The sequence below is a fragment of the Dicentrarchus labrax genome, unplaced genomic scaffold (assembly GCF_905237075.1).
Source record: "Dicentrarchus labrax unplaced genomic scaffold, dlabrax2021, whole genome shotgun sequence".
Lineage (NCBI taxonomy): Eukaryota > Metazoa > Chordata > Actinopteri > Moronidae > Dicentrarchus > Dicentrarchus labrax.
In genome coordinates this window covers 21747784-21765328 of record NW_026136711.1, presented here as the reverse complement: position 1 = coordinate 21765328, position 17545 = coordinate 21747784, and the positions used below count along the sequence as shown (strand labels likewise).

The 17545-nt window shown below is 39.8% G+C and overlaps 1 protein-coding gene across 1 annotated transcript; it reads left to right on the top strand.

Annotated features, from left to right (window-relative positions):
• The first annotated feature begins 254 nt into the window (after positions 1–254).
• camk1a (calcium/calmodulin-dependent protein kinase Ia) lies at positions 255–17545 on the top strand. The gene is made up of 12 exons (XM_051415760.1): positions 255–540; positions 2036–2154; positions 9790–9921; positions 10871–10945; positions 11586–11724; positions 11810–11936; positions 12278–12353; positions 12438–12550; positions 12641–12719; positions 13054–13141; positions 13303–13471; positions 14923–17545. Exons 2-12 carry the CDS (start codon positions 2069–2071, stop codon positions 15024–15026), a joined length of 1188 nt encoding a protein of 395 aa, XP_051271720.1. The 5' UTR covers positions 255–540; positions 2036–2068; the 3' UTR covers positions 15027–17545.

Sequence of the window (17545 nt, the reverse complement as noted above, 5' to 3'; positions counted from 1 at the left end):
CGTTGCCTCAAGATTCATGGAAAATCAGAGCTTTAATTACCTGCATGTGTACATTAGGCCTTTTTGTCTAAAGCGCACTAGTCCTCCCTCTCCTTCTGCAGCACATATTCTGTACAAACCTAAACACTTTCATTTTATGCAGGTCGCTTGTGTGTGCCATGTCAGTGCTGTATGATAAATTATTCACAGTGACACGTTATGCCTGTTTTTGAAAGGCTCTAAAACAGTCTTGCATACCCTGCGCACAGCATGCAAAAAAAGGGCAACTGCGCCTCGAGAAGCTCGCAGAAAATAACAAGCAGATGCACACAAAATCTGTTCACATGTAACAGACGGTGGCTCGACTATCATAAGGTGAATCGCAGATCACGTTGTTAAGAGAACAGTGAGTGATTTTATGCTGCACTACGTCCACAGACGTCTGGTTTTCTTGACGTCAGGAGAAGTCTGAGCGGACCCAGCGCTGCGCACAAGCAGCACAGCAACCACATCGCTCCCAGAGGGAAGGAGAACACATCACAGCTACATATCGCCATTTAGGTATGTGTTGTTGCTTGTTTGTTTTTTCCAGTTATATATTCACCGAAATGCATCATCAATCGTAGTTAGTTTGTCTTTGGGCATGTATAACTTGTAAAAGCTTTTGGTGCGTGCCCGTGTCGCATGTCTGCAGCCTCCTGATTTAACCCAAAGATGCTGCCTTCCTTTGACTGCCGTACCCTTGAGCGCTGCAGTAGCCTACGGTTCGCACACCCACACCGTCTTTTCTTCCGTTAAGCAGACACATGCATGATCAATCAACACGCAAAGTCGGACTCGTGTCAGTGTTGCAGACATATTGCACCGGCAAATGTTTTTAATTTCCATTCAGCTGCTTGTCATTCACGCCCTGCAGCCCTTAATGCAGGTTATCAAATGTTGCTCAGTGGAATACATGTTTCTGATTGACCAGAGCTTCTTGTTTTTGTAGATTTTTTAAATGTATTTATTTTTATTCAGAGCAACCTAATTGTTTAAAGCTTCAGATGTTAAATATAGCACAGGTCCCCCCCAGCTGGTATCTGCCTCTACTGACCATGCGTTGGTCTTTTGAGACGGTAGGCTACATGGTCCCTTTTTTGCGACTGCCTCTGCTGCACTGTTTGCCCTACTTTCAAGCTGTTATTTGTTGCTATTTATTGTGGTCTGGACGGTTCTCAGAAAAGAAGTCTGTTGTGGCTTCTTAGGGCAATAGTCATATCTTCTTGTCAGTGCGCACATTTATTTTGGTTTTGATCTATTTTCGTGTTAGTGCGTTTGTTCTCATTTGTTATTTTATAAGAGCTTTCTTTTTAATTTATCCTGTCTAATGAAATAAAGAATAACGCAAGAGAAAAAAGATTGTAAAACTAAGAGACTGCAGTGTAGGTCAGGCCCACAGCACAAGTGGGCTTTTACTTTGATTGGACTTTTTCAGCTTATTATCAGTTATCATGCACACTAACTTGACCTCCTGTCATCCATAACAATCAAACCTAAAGGTCTTAAAAAATGCAAGCAAGAGCTGCAAAAACCAGAACGCTTAATCAGGAAAATCAATTGTTTATTTAATGGCTGAGGGCTTTATGTAACAATCACACCAGTCAGCCAAACTGTAATGGACATATTGAACTGATGCAGAGGCAGAATATCTTTCACAGTCTTACTCCTAATTGACTCCATTAAATAGTGCAAGAGTGCCCATTGATTGCTGTGTAATATTTCAAGTCTATTATCTGTCTATTATTTCCCCACTGTGTGCTGGAATGATGTTTATAATAGAGATAACATCAGAATGTGGTTAAAAACCCAAAATACATGATACAAAACCGTGTTGCCTTTGAGGGAAATTAAATATTAAACACTTATTTTAATTAAAAGTGACTGCATGGTCCAATCACTATGGTTTAGCACAATCACCCTGATCAAAGATGTATTTAGGTTTGATTACACATGGGGTGGGTCAACACCGAACTGTCCAGTCTTTTCATTTTATTCTGTTCTTTTTGCCCCGTAGCTGTAGTGTGGCGAATCCGATCAGCGTTGTAGGATGCCTCTTGGAGAGGATGGAAATGGATGGAAAAAGAAGACATCAGACATCAAAGAACATTATGACTTCAAAGAAGTGCTGGGAACGTAAGTTGCACTGATAGTTTAATGCTGTTGTCGAGGCATGGCTGTATTACAAACGGGTAAAGAGGTCACCTGCACCAGTGGCCCCAGACCCTCAAGGGTCCTGAACACCTTTCCTTGTGTCAGTTGGTACATTAAATAACTTTATTCAGGGAAGGTGTAATGCTCTTCAATTGTTAAAATATAATTTTAGCTCCATAACCTCCAAATTTGTGTCTCAAAGCCTTGGAAAATTAATCTAAAACAATCTGCATATGTTTTAGTGGGATTTGGATGAGCTGACCCTTAAATGTGCATTAGTCTAGATGTCTTATGTTAAGGCGGTGCCCTTTGTCAAATCTATTCTTTATTATCAGAGATATTTTAAATCAAATTACCACAAAAACAACTGACAGACAGCAAGCATGAAGACAGGTTGCTCCAACAAACTATCTCTGGTTGGATTCCAAAGTTTGAGGCAAAATATAATGAAGCTTGTGTAGCAGCCAAATAATGTAATAACTACAGTTTATGTAATTCTGTGTTGTAATTGAAGGGTACTTGCAGGTAACACACACAATTTACAGAGAGTTGGACAAATCAAGTGGTCAAAAGGCACCCACAACTCATTTTACCCCCATCTGTCCATGCTGTCTGGGCTGCAATATTTCAGTCTTGACGCTGAAGTCTCTCAAGACTGACATTTTGGACGTGCCTGTCACTTATGCCTATTTTGACTCAGACTTGTCTTGTTCTTGGCCGCCGTTTGATGCTGACTCAACTATTTCCAGTCTCCTGAAAGTATTCAAAAAGCATACAGAGCAGCAGCAAAGTATTCTGTGCAGCACAAAAACATTTTAAATAGACTGCAGCTTGGTTTTTATGTATTGACTAGTCAGTCAATCGCAGTCAACAGAATATATACAAATAAAAACATTGAAAATGAAACTAGTTTTGGGAGCAGCTTTCATTTTTCCAAGCTGGTCTTTATTACAGCCACGCTGCAATTTTTTTGTTATTGAGCATCATTGTCAGTTATTCTTCCTGTCTTGGACATTACATCAGTGTTTGTGCAAATGAGTAACTTCATATTTCTTTGCATTTAACATTTAACACTAATTAATGTAAGGAAAACAATATGACTTAGACAGCTGAGGACTTTATATTAGCCATTCAACAAAATTATCTATAGTGTGTAGCACCAATCACTGATCTAAGCCAATCCTGGCAATCCAGTGTAGATACTGTAATGTGCATAATGTGCAGTGCACATGGATGATTTCACAGAGGTGATGATATGTAGGCAGTCTGGCCTTCATGTTAGCTCTTAATTGGTTTTCTGTTTGTGAGGAGAGTGGGTCCAGAATGGATGCAAGGTCATGTTTCATCCAGCCACTTTCCCTGAAACTAAATTCTAACTAAATTGAGTGGTTCTTTCTTACTGCCCACGACTTATATTACTTAGTAATTACTATACAAAACCCAATGAAACCTGTAATTTTTTAATAATCGTCTATCTCTGAATGTGTCCTTCTTCTGCTCATATGATTGACTGGAGGGATGTGAGAGACTGTGGAACAGGTTACGAATATGTACGCCTCTTAATTTCTTAATCAAGAGCACACATGTTATTTTTAACATAAAAGGAAAGATCACATAAACTCGTACCTGCAGCTGCTTCCTACGATTTGTCAGAAAAACTTTTTAAGCTCAAGTTCAACTCACCTACGTGTGTGATGTGGTCTGGTTTGCACCTGTATTTCCCATTGCCCTTACATTGACCCTGATTACATTTAGTTACTGCTGCACAGTCTGGAATCAAACAGATTATATTTACGTTGTGACTTAAATACACCTTCATTTTGCAATAAACTGCAAAATTAATCTTCAACCAGCGGGGTAAAGGTTGCCATGCAGTCAGTAATGGTGAGGGCTGGACTTACACAGACCTGTGACTGCACTCTCCGGGGGGGACAGGACTGAGCCCAGATGGTCTGGCGGCTTCTCTCCACCCCCCCAAACTAAGTACAAGTGACCTAGCACACGTCCACCTGTGATGACACGAATGTGCCATATGGAGTGTGGTTGTTTTCTTTCTTCTTGGAATCGCACCTGCTTCCCCAGAGAGGCCGCACAGAATCAGATTTTAATGACTGCGCAACTCTGGTTCACATCCAAAAAAGTGAAATATCAGTGGGAAGATGATGAGGCTGTCTGGTTATGTCGAGAGCTGTAGGAGGACATCAAATACGACTCTATCAGTCTGTGTCTCTGGGTTGTGCATGCTGTATGAAATGCACTTTGACTAGCAGATTGTATATTTGAGAATTCATGACTGCTGCTTAACGCTGATAACTTCTGTTATGATTCCGGAAGACTTGCAGGAACTTAAAACAGTGATTGTAATTTGAAATATGATATTAAGGGTTATGCAACAAGGATTGAAAAAGTGAATTGCCAGGATACCATGTTCTCATATTTTCAGAAAAAAATGTGAAAGAAGCTGTAGTAATATTCTTTCCCTCCTGTCACTGTAGCTGGACCTGGCAGAGGGCAGAATTAATGTGTTGACGGAAAGCTCCTTATGCTGGGAGAGAAGATTACAGAGGAGCTTTATCCAGGAATTCAGTGTGTGAAGTTAATTGATTTATGTTGAAATATTATATTCAGATCCAGTTAATCCTCACAGTTCTACCTCTGTTTGGAGTCCACTTCAGGACAAGCTGTCCTCGAGGTTGCAGGTTAGCAGATGAAAAAATCCTCCATCCCCCAAACCAGGTCTGTCACAGTTTGGTTGCACATGTTTTGACTTTTCTGTAGTCATTCACATAAACACTTTTCTCCTTTAACAGTGTAAAAATGTAGAGCATCTCACTACTGTAGTTGTTCAGGGTTATTGTTGTAATCAATGTAATCACTAGATGTGTAAGACTCTAACCTCTATAAACTCTGTCTTTCATCAGTGTTGACATCAGGAATGTCTTTTTCTTTTGTAGTTTGATTAAATGTCCCATGAATTACTTATTGATCTAGCTGATAGATATTTATCTGTTGAGGATGTTAGGCGAGACTAAGGAGTACTAATTTTGATGCATGAACATAAGATCAGTTACGAGTCCTGTGGAAAGATATTTCCCTGCAAGCTGGCAGCTTATCTGGCAGAAATGAAGAACATGGGGCCAGTTAACAAAATAATTTCAGACCACAACACAGCAATAAAAACTGTTCTAAACATCCACAGTAGAGTACTTCTTAAACGTATTGTTGACGCTCACTTGTCCTTTCAGATCTATCCATCATAGCACCAAACAGCATAGTTAAATGATACATTCATGATACAAACCTGCAAAGAGCCACAGAATTTGGTGTTGATTCTCAGTGGGAGCAGCAGTATGAGCACCTTTTTCATAATACATTAATTGATTTACTATTAAAATAGGCTACATGTTGCCTAATTGAGCATTAACATCAGGAGGGACATCTAACAAAGACATATGAAACAATTTCAACTTTGCTTTAGAAATTACATAATTAATCGAATGACATTCAATGACTCCTTCATGTTGATGACGAGTGTCATGTCATGATTATGATGGTGTCAAGTCAGTCCTATGCACAACCCTTCAAATAATGTGTTACCGAAGTAAGATATATGAGACAGGCCAGTTTTAAGAATTACTTGTACAGTCCTGGTGGATAATGTGTAGGAGTATAAACATTGTGACTACGCAGTACTAAACACTGTTGGAAAGCACGGTTTATTTATAGAGAAGAGCAGAGCAGTTAAGAGGTTTGACCTACACATGACTTTAGTAGAGTAGATGGAAAATATACAGTTGTACAATTGTTAGTGAATGGTCCAGTCTCAAGCTTTTTTTGATATGAATATATAACATTATAATGATGCCAATGTAAGAATGAATCTGGAGATTGTTTGGGATTTGGGTTTGTACTGTATGTCCGCACTTATTCTCTTTCTGTCTTTGTCAAACACACACACACACACACACACACACACACACACACACACACACACACACACACACACACACACACACACACACACACACACACACACACACACACACACACACACACACACACACACACACACTGACAAGCACACACACAAAATGGATTAAACTAAAAGAGAAAGCTTTTTCGGGACTTGGAGGCATGTTGGACTTGAAGGGAGTGCTTCCATCAGGTGAGATCAATAGACTGATGGAAGCTTGTAGCTTCCATCAGTGACGCAAGGGAGGTTGCAATCTGCAACTACACCACTAGATGTCACTAAATCCAGGACCTGAACATAAAAAATGTTTTCCATTGCAGCAAACATCCATCATTTTGAGTGCAGTGTGCTTTAGTTATTGTGTCCAGTCCAGTTGCAGTAAAAACAAGATGCAACAGCTATGTAATAGACAATAAAAATGTAACTTAAGGCTTGACTTGGAGCGAGTAGATGAGCTAATTGAAAACAGACAACATATTTCAGTAGTTAGTCACAGTCTACACCCACTTCATGAAGTAGATATCTATGCCCATTATCGGTTCAGGTCATTTGCCACTCAAAAAATATTTTGGAATGTATGCTTTTGTGATGCTACAATGTATTCTTTTTTACATAGTTGATTGCCTCTTATTGGACTGCAACCAATTTACACTCTATTTAAGACATTTATATTGAAGCAGCTATCTAGTATCCTTTTGCAAAATAGATATATATAGATAGAACACAGATAGATAGAAACGGCTCATTCTAAGGTCACGAAAACATAAAAATTCTTATATTCAGATGATTATACACTTATGAAAACCTTCATATATTATTATATTCTATTTCTACCAATAGATGTTTGTAAGTGTTGACCTTAAACCGATTTGCAAATAGCTGCTGCTCAATCCTGGACCTCTTGAGTATGTCTCTGCACATTACATTGCAGTTTAAAAACAATCAATCATGTTAAAATGATACTGATAAATTGTCAGGAGAAAGACATGGAAGACCGCAATAAGAGCACACTTATCATAGTGAAAGCACTGTGAGACACTGACAGCGATATGAGAATGTGTGAATCAATATTTTCCCATATGGACAGCTGGGATTACAGTGTCTTCAACAACTTGTGTGTGTGCGTGTATGTGTGTGTGAGAGAGAGAGACAGAGACCCATGCTGTGGTGTTCATGTGGTGTTACGGCTTTGGGGCAGACACCATCACACCGCTACAGATGCATGATTACTAGACATAGGTCTTTTATATCATGCTCTATCTATCTATCTATCTATCTATCTATCTATCTATCTATCTATCTATCTATCTATCTATCTATCTATCTATCTATCTATCTATCTATCTATCTATCTATCTTATGGAGGTTTAGTTTATCTGTAAAAATGTCTAAAAATATACTGTTCGTGTACACAAAAACGGCCACGCATCAGCTATGAGTCTTGAGACCAATGACTCATATGAAACTTATTTATTTCAATGTGCAGCAAGTTAAAGTGCATGCCAGGATTATTTATTGGCATAAAATAGATAAAATGATGTGTCAAGATTTCCGTGGTCTGTTGCTAACTGCTGTTGGAATAAAGAAACAGTGTTTTATTTAGAGACTGAAAAAAACTGAACTCTACAATGCTGGAAAATAACATAAACCTTTCTTCTGTCTCATTTTACTCCTCTCTAACGATGAGTGACTTACACATTGGCTCACAACTCTCATCAGTTCAGAATAACAGCTACAGTAGCTTCCTCTCTTCCACTGTCAGCTGTTCCTTTTCCCAAACCCCCTGAGAGCCCACCCCTACTATGTCTCCAAGTAGAAATTAGCAACTGGATGGTTAATTACAATGTGTCTCACGGCAACAGTAGAAAAGCGTGCATGCAAGCTCTTTTTTGTTTTGGGAGCAGTGTACATAAAGTATGGATTACGTTCCATACATTAGTCAAAATTTGTCATATTAGTCCATTAATTGAATAGTCGATGGATAAAAAAACTTCTTAATTGTGAGAATTTGTTGTTTTTCTTTGTTTTCTATTGTTGTAAACTGAATATCATTTGAAGACCCCACCTTGGGTTCTGAGAAAAACAGTGACATTGTGGCATTTTCCTCACTATTTTCTATTAAATTAGAAAATTATTTCTAGAAAACGATTTAAATAATCATTAGTTGCAGGCAAAGCACTTTCTCCATGCATGGCCAGAAACGGAACTATTCTCATTAGTAAAAATGTCCATCTGATTCCTACTATAAATTCACATGCCAGTGAATTTAGGGCCTATCTCACTGTCTTGGCCCATTGACCCTTCTATTTGAAACAGCCAATAACACTAAATAGATTATTACCCACGATAATAGAAGTTAAACGTTCTTGACCCTATGAAGAAACCCTGAATATAAATGCTGCAGACTTAAACACATTAAAATCCTTTTATGGGTCGATGAGGATTGGAGCTTTATGAGATTTCGCTTTGAGATTATTTTAAGGACTTTTTAAAAATGAAACCAGAGATGTGTGTGAGAGAATGGTCTCTCCTGGTGTGCATCAGCTTCACTATGCAAAGGTTTCTGCTGTGCCATGGTACAAAGCATCTCAAGGATTAACACGGATCCACACTGAGCATTTATGATACACAAAAGTGCACATTGGGAGGTGGTGTTCTGAGAGACGGTCAGGTTGCACAATAACTCTGCTCTGCTCTGCAATTAGCTGTTAATAACCATTAAAAGCAGAATAAACAGAAAGTGAGAGATGTTTGCCTCCTTATCACATGGTTGCTGTTGGCAACAGCACGGTGAAGTCTGCATCCTTTTATATAAGGTTTCAGACTTAAATGAAGTTAGGAGTGAGAACTCCTCACATGCTCCACAGTATGACAGATGGAAAAAGGAGAGACTATTTGCTAAAGCATGAACATTGGACTTCCATTGTGTATTGCATGACAGCGCTGTTTCTCACACATGTAAAGGATCCCTGTGGTTGCTAACAATGTTCGTGCATTCAGGCCTCCTCCTGAGCTCCCTCCCACGCTCCTGTAGGGAGACTGTGTAAATACACACTATTCTCCCTCTCACCATCGCCGTAATCCATAATGCAGTCTAGTCTCCCTCAGAAACAACCACACTACATTTACTCTATCTATTTTTTAAAAGCAACTGATATTACTATAAATGTCTATATGTGACTGTTGCTTCACCTCACCTCCTGAGCCTTTTCTCAGGCCCCAAAACGTCTCGGTAATGTCACCATTTTGAATTATTCATCTAAACACCACTCACACACACACACACGCACACAGATGACTGAATGGAGGATATTTTGAGATCTTTTTTAAAAGCTCTGGTGTTGTGTTTAGTCAATGCCACATACATATCTAATGACTGGACTTTATTTAGTGTCGGAGTCAAACAAAAGCACACATTTGTGGTAAAAAGATATCAAGATAAATTAAAAAAGGATTTGCATGAAAAGCTCTGAATATTCTCTCTCCTTGGTACACTTTCACCATCGCCTGTAGCTTAAGAAGAACGACTCCTACTTTAGCTTTCCGATCTTGTCCATTTCACCCCACACTCCCACACATTTCTCTTTCTTTCTCTAATGTGTGCATTTATGTGTGTATGTGTTTTTCACTGCCTCTGTTTTTAGGGGAGCTTTCTCAGAGGTGGTTCTAGCAGAGGAGAAGAGGACCCAGAGGTTGGTGGCCATCAAGTGCATCCCCAAGAAAGCGTTGGAAGGCAAAGAGAACAACATTGAAAATGAGATTGCAGTACTACACAGGTGAGGTCAAGGTCTTCACGATGTATCAGCTGATGTTTTGTGTCCAGCAGGAGGAATTAGTCAGTGCAGCCTCTACAACAGTGCATGTACGGATGCAGAATATATGCAAGGGGTCAATTGAATGTGTGACTAAATGCATGGTGTCAGTAGAAACAGTAGGATTGTGCACCAGAAATGTCAGGAGTAAAGAAGATAGACCTATTTTTAGTGTCCCTGTTGCCAGGGCAACAGCACACAGAGGCGGAGATGGTGTGGAGTTCCCCGCAGCAGTGTATTGAAGAAAGAGAAAGAGACATAGAGGGTGGAGAACTGGAGAGGGGGGTAGGGTCTGACAGAAGGAGAAATATATATGGAAGAATGGGAGGAGTGGAGTTTGGCTAAATACCTAAGTCACCATTAAGTAAATAAGACAGACATGACAGCAAGAGACAGGAAGAAAATAAAAAAAATCTGAAAAACACACAATGGGATTATATTTCGACTAAAATTCACATGAGCTCCTCTCATCTGCTGATGTGTTATAGCAATGGTGTGTTCATATGCTCTCAACTGTACTTGAGAGCCAAGAGAGATGCTTGACTGTCTGTTGGCTGGTTCATAACAATAAACGGCGCAGTTCTGTTTTTGTGTGTGAGAATAGCTGTGCTCTAAACTGTGCTTTGTTAAAGGTCTCAGCTACAGACAGTGCTCATTGTCTTTCCTAGCAAGTGATAGTTATCGTATCTAATGCTTTTCTGTGAAAGATCTGAGAGGCTTTCCAGTTTGTATTTTAGGGCAAACACATAGGTTTGATCCCAGTTTACTGTAGGGCTTTCCACAGAAAAGAGAGGGCAGATCGATCAAAATTGGAATTATGCAGCAAGAATGCCATCTGGTGACCAACTGACAGTAACCATTAGAGAAACGTATTCAATCTGATCATTTCTGTCTGTCTGTTTATCTTCTTCAGAATCAAGCACCCCAACATTGTTTCACTGGAGGACATCTTTGAAAGTACATCCCATCTATATCTTGTCATGCAGCTGTGAGTTATTCTTCCTCGTTACCTTACACAAGGGCCAATTATATGATGGAACATTACACTGGTACATTTTTGTTGATTTACAGAAAATTAATCTGCAATTTATGAAGCAAAAATACAAAACATTCTCAGGTTCAGTGTATCAAATGGGACTATTTGCTGGTTTTCGTAACATCATTGTAAATATATTTGGGTTTTGCACAAAAAAAACCACATTTAATTTTATTTCCATTAAAATGTTGTGTTCCCTCAAATAGCTTTCAGGATGTTAAATAATCTTAGTCCAAATTCTAGTGTCTGTTTATAGTCATATCACATATGTATCACATATAATCTGTAACAACTAAAATACTCAAGACTGTTCTTATAGCTGCACCAAATATTCTACATGTCCTTTGTATGATTTTAACTTTTCTATCTAGACTTGATCTTGAACAGTATTTGGCTGCACCGGATGAGTTTTTGTAATGACTGGCCCGGAAGAAGAAGTTGCTTTTTAAGGGTTTTAACTAAAGGATTAATTGACTAATTAAAAAACAAATCCTTAGTTGCAGCCCGAATTCAACCCTAAACCTCTAATATTTTATGTCTTCAGTAAAGGTACAGGACTATTTAGCTGGTTTCCCTGATTTTCACCTGGCAGGGTATCTGGAGGTGAGTTGTTTGACAGGATTGTGGAGAAAGGTTTCTACACAGAGAGAGATGCCAGCCAGCTCATCCACCAGATCTTGGATGCAGTCAAATATCTCCATGACATGGGGATCGTCCACAGAGACTTGAAGGTATCATTGCTCAGGGAATGCAGAAATGTAACAGTTGGCCCCATTTGCAACCCCTCCTCTTTGATCCTTCTTCTTGTCTTTGCAGCCAGAGAATCTGCTGTATTACAGCATGGACGAAGACTCCAAAATTATGATCAGTGACTTTGGACTGTCAAAGATTGAGGGAGCGGGCAGTGTCATGTCCACAGCCTGTGGTACTCCTGGATATGTGGGTAAGGTATTTATTTCTGTGGTCAACCAGACTCTCCTCCCCTCCCCCTCTCTTTCATGTGAGCTCAGCACTTGCTGTTTCAGCTGATATCCCCTCTTTATTCATTGCATTGTGAGAGGCTCTTTCATCCACTACGGAGTCAATTGCAAGTGTTTCAGAAGTGCTCTCTAACTGTTTAATGTGACCTACCAGATCACACGGTTTTACTGAAAGGTCGAGATTACTTGAATTCAACCTCACTGCTGCTCTGTTGTACATTTTCCACTCTTCCTGAATGTCTGCTGTGTGTGTGTGTGTGTGTGTGTGTGTGTGTGTGTGTGTGTGTGTGTGTGTGTTTCACAGCTCCAGAGGTACTTGCTCAGAAGCCGTACAGCAAAGCAGTGGACTGCTGGTCCATAGGAGTTATTTCTTACATTCTGTAAGTCTGAGCTCATTCATCACTGAGAAGTATATAAAGTGATTGTTTTGTAGTACTGAATATGATCCAATATCGTTCCCTCAGGTTATGTGGATATCCTCCGTTTTATGATGAAAATGATGCCAAGTTATTTGAGCAGATTCTGAAAGCAGAGTATGAATTTGACTCTCCATACTGGGATGACATCTCAGACTCAGGTACTACTAATTTCTAAAAATAGCCACAGCAGATCCAGCAGAAAATCAGAGTGGACCTTATTATAACATGAACTTCAATTTTGTTTGCAGCCAAAGACTTCATCTGTCACTTGATGGAGAAAGAGCCTTTGAAGAGGTACACATGTGAGCAGGCCCTCCAGCATCCATGGTAAGAGAGTCAAATTTTCTCATTCTCATCTCTTTTTATTTCAATTTCAATTGAACTGAAATTAACCACCAACAATTTTGATAATGGATTATTTTTTTAAGACATTTATCAAGCAAAAGTGGCGAACATACACCAGCATCATGTGATGTTTGGGAGTTAGACTGTTGGTCAACCAGAACAAGCTGCTACCAGTTTTCACATTTAGGAAACTGGATAATGTTTGGCATTTTTCCTTGAAAAATATATTGACCTTCTAATCAACAAATATACAATGCATAAGCCCCAGTAAGGTGCCTCAGCTGCCCAAGTTCTCTCATTCTTGTTGACTTTGCAGGATCTGTGGAGACACAGCTCTGGACAAGAATATCCATGAATCTGTCAGCGCTCAAATCAAGAAGAACTTTGCCAAAAGTAAATGGAAGGTCAGTGTCTTGGCTGAATCATGGAACAACCTGCTGAAAGAGCAGTATTAAGATTGGCAGGAGATAGAGCACATTTTGTACGACTTTGCTGTTTTTCTCCCTCAGTAGCTGTCAGACACAGAGGGTTATTCCTTCCTCTCTCTCTCTTTCTGTCCATGTAGCAAGCATTTAATGCCACAGCGGTAGTGCGCCACATGCGGAAGTTGCAGCTGGGCACTAGTCTTGAGGGACCCAGTCAGATTACTCCCACCAGTCCCTGCCATGGACATCTGCTCCCAGAGGAAGAGGAGGAGGAGGAGGATGATTTGGGCAATGGGGAGGAGGAGAGCCGTAAGTTATCAGTTGAATGAACAGACATTTTCTTCCAGAGCTTCTCTTCACTGACAAGAATTATGCCAAAGTCGGTAGTTCAACGTAATTCAATACAAATTGAATGACTATAGTGCGATCATCCAACTGTCATGTGTTGTCCGTTGACGTAAATGCTCACAAGTAATGGGAATCTTCGCATCTCTACCATCTATCCCATATGATGTGAATGCAGCATTAGGAAGAGGAGGACGCCTGGTTAGGTTGCTCTAGGACAAATGTATAGAAGGCAGAAAAGGAGGATCAGCCTCAGGCATTATCATCCTTCAGACAGTAGGTAGAGAAGGGATGGGGGCGGTATGCATGGGACTGAATGGAAGTGGCGAGTAGACGAAGGCAAGGGAATGGAGTTCAGGAAACCAAGACAAACAGGAGAGGAAGTGTCAACTATGAATACTGTAAGTAGGCTTGACAGATGATTAGAGGTGTAGCTGAGGCATGACGTTGCTCCTTAACAAGTTAACTTGTTAAAGGAACATTCTAGTGTTTTTAAACCTAGATCTTATTCTCATAAATGTGGCAGTTCTAACTTTTTTACAAAAAATAATTTTAAACGAATTTGACTCAGAGCAAACAGAAATTAGCACACGGGATTAGCTATTTTTGGTAACTTCATACTTACTTTGGGTAGTTGGCTAACCAGGCTAGCTGTATGATTATTATTTATCCCTTTATATTTTACTTAAACAGAGGTTAACAGATATTATAGAAATGTCCTGAAAGGGTTTGATGGTTTGTGGCACTGGCTATAAGCTAATGCTATTTGGGGAACCTTGGCGTGGAACAGTTTGGGAACCTCTGGCTTTGCATATAGCTGATTTTGGGGAGGTAAAAATACATTTCTAACTCAACAATGTTGTGAATTTGTTGTTTGGGACTGCATTTGTGGACACTCAGGATCGGCCTCAAAGAAGTCCACTGTGCAGCCAGCAATTGCACTTCTTCTCTCGAATTTCCTCAGAAGACAAAATCTTCTCTGACTTGCTACTACTTCTCTAGAATGTACACACACTAAATTGGCATCAACCCGCAGCCTCGCACTTGTAAACAAACCAGTGTTTGCAGATGAACAGGCAGCTGTTTGGTTTGGCGGCTGGTTGCCCCAGAAGTAGATCTTCCCTATCCCCAATTAGAAACAGTATCTAATATGTTTACTTGTGGTTAGACTCTGATTTTGACAAGCATTTGAAATTAAGTTAATTTAAGTGTTAATTATAAAGTTTATTTTGAAAAGCTAGTGGACTGCTTTGCCCTGATACTGTATTTGTTTTGTCGGAGTCACTTAGAGGTGGTGCATGCAGTTATTGTGACCTATAGTCAGAATAGCCAGAATTATTTGAACAAGACCCTAGTTGCCAAATACCAGAATTTCCCTTCACTTCATATGTTCTCTGTTTTGCTCTAATATCCAGTGTCCCACTACGAGGACGGCCGTCGTGGAAGCAACGAGGGCAGCACAGATCGGGACAGCCTGAGAAGCTGCACCTACTGCTGCAGGCCAGCCAGTCGCGTCTGAGCACAACCTCCCGTTGTCATGGTGACATTGTATCCCTGGAGCGCCCAGAGCCCGCCCGCCCAGTCTGGCCAGGAATGCAGAGTAGTTATCAGGCAGTGTCCACCAGAGTACATCCACAGCGAGCAGGTCACTGTAACAGTGTGGAGAAACATACTGTAAGTCATTGTCCCAAAAAAATTCAAAACATCCTGACTCAAGATACACACCTTTTTAACTTTGTTGCAGAACAGAATGCAAGGCTGCTCCGAGTCACAGTGATTTAAAGAAAGGGCCTGTTTGCATGAATATCCTAAAATAAAACCCCCTAAGATGTAGTTGTTGTTTGTGCCGCTATAGCAGACACTGGTCATTTGGAAGTGTGTACATCAGTGGTTCTGGATGTTAGTTTCAAGAAGGATCCAAGCTTCTGGAGTCTCAATCAAAGACAAGGCAGTGGCCAAAAGGCAGTCTTCTCCATTATTTTTGTCCTCACATTATCTGTCACATCTACCTCTAACCGCAATTACTGTCTGTCTACATCCATCTGGCTCACACACTCTACATTACTGGCAGCTTTCTCCAAAAGTCTGGCCAGACAGGGCACAACAAAAGGGAAACGCTTTCTCGAGGGAAACAGTGCTGAGCGCTACTCCTGCATGCATTTATACTCTTTACCCATCAATGTGACTCAGTCCAGTCACTGACCAAGTAGCTGTTTAGTTGAATAGATCTCAAGGCATGTCTTCACTGCCGATGCCACCTGCCCATTTGTTCTGTTCAATCACCCTTTTTTCTCATGTTAAGTGTTTCTGTCCTTTTTTAGGTATTTACTACTTTTGTTGAAAGCTTTTTTGGAAAGTGGAGTGTGATTCTGGGGGTTATGGACTCTATATTCTGGCTCAGACTGGGTTTGTGAAGAGTGGTTCTGACTTGGAGTGTCTGCATGCTTCTGTTGGGGAAAACATCAAACTGTATGAATATCAAAAGGAGACTTTTTTGTTTTGTTTTATGGCTGTTCTGTTATTAGAGGCTCAAACTGAGATCCCCGTAAGTCCGTATATCACAGGAATCTGACCTCCTGCCATCATGTTAGGAGGAGTTATTTTGAAGGTGTTGAGAATCCTCTGTGCGTGGGAAGAAAACGATCAGGTTCATATCGCGCTCATCCTCCCCATTCTGTTCCTGGCAAGCATCTAAATATCCGCCTGCTGTCAGTCTCTGGGTCTTATGTTGAGTCGGAGGGATCTCAGTCTGGGCGCTCCGCCTGCTCTGTGCTGTGCACCTCTAGTGGAAGAAGTTTTGGTCTACTGTTTGCATGACCTGGTTAAATATGTTTACATGAATGATGATCAATTAGTATAAACACACATGATTATTATTACTCTGTTGTATTGAAAAAATGATGTAATACTGTAATTTTGAGCTATATAATGTGAAGTGAGTAACACCAGAAGTAATGTTGTTGACAAAGTACAACACAGCACAGTGGACTTATCATTTGCATTGAGTATGATGGTCAAGTCTCTACCTGAGTGGCATTTCTCCTGTACTATGATTATTTACAACTCAAATATAATTTTTTTCAGTCTGTTTTCTTGCCGTTGCTTATGTAAAATCTCTTAAGCTATCTATCCCTGTCAAAGCAGAAGAAATACACATATCTTAATTTAACACAGGTGCCAGCCACAGTACAAAAGATTTTAAAAAATAACGGGGCTTTAAACATCACCTATCTGTCGTGGGAGAAGCCCGAGCTCTACATTTGTCCTCCTGATGAACTACAGTACTAAAGCCATACAGTGAAGTGGGGATGTTTTACTGTAGATTCAGATATGTTGTTATCCTATAAATATACAGCTCAGATAAAGGATGGCGATGTTTTTGGCAAGAGATTTAACATAGAAAAGAAAAATGAGACAAAATCATCCCTCTGACAACTGGCTGAAAACACTTTAATCCTGATATTAATCATACCATACCATTATTGATTTAAGGTATGTCATGACATAATGCCGTATCATTATTAGTTAGCTGTAGAGATAGCCAACCAACCCATTAAAAAAATGTGTTGCCCATATAAAACCGGTTCCTTCGATCTGTCATTGATACTTTCAGGTCCATAGTACAGTAAAGGCTCTGGATTTACATGACTGTAATTGTGGAAAATATGCAAACTGTGTGTGAAGGGCTTCATGTTAACTGTAAGATAGCCAATGTTGATGACTTTGATAACCTGGCTATTATTTGTTTAGTAATGACCTTATGTTGAACCTTACCTGGGATTTGTTTCCACTTGGCTGTGTTTTTTTAAAGCTTATTTTACCCATTACAAACACATCTAAATGCATAAAGAAACACGTGTATATTATATATATAAATATAAGTATATATTGTATATCCTTTTTTGTAAAAGCTGTTTTGAGCTACAAATGTATGGATGCAATGCATCATGGGTTATTGAACAAGATGTAAGAAAATACAATGATTTGTACCCACAGAGCTATGATTGCAAGAAATGAAATAAAACTTCCTTGTCTATG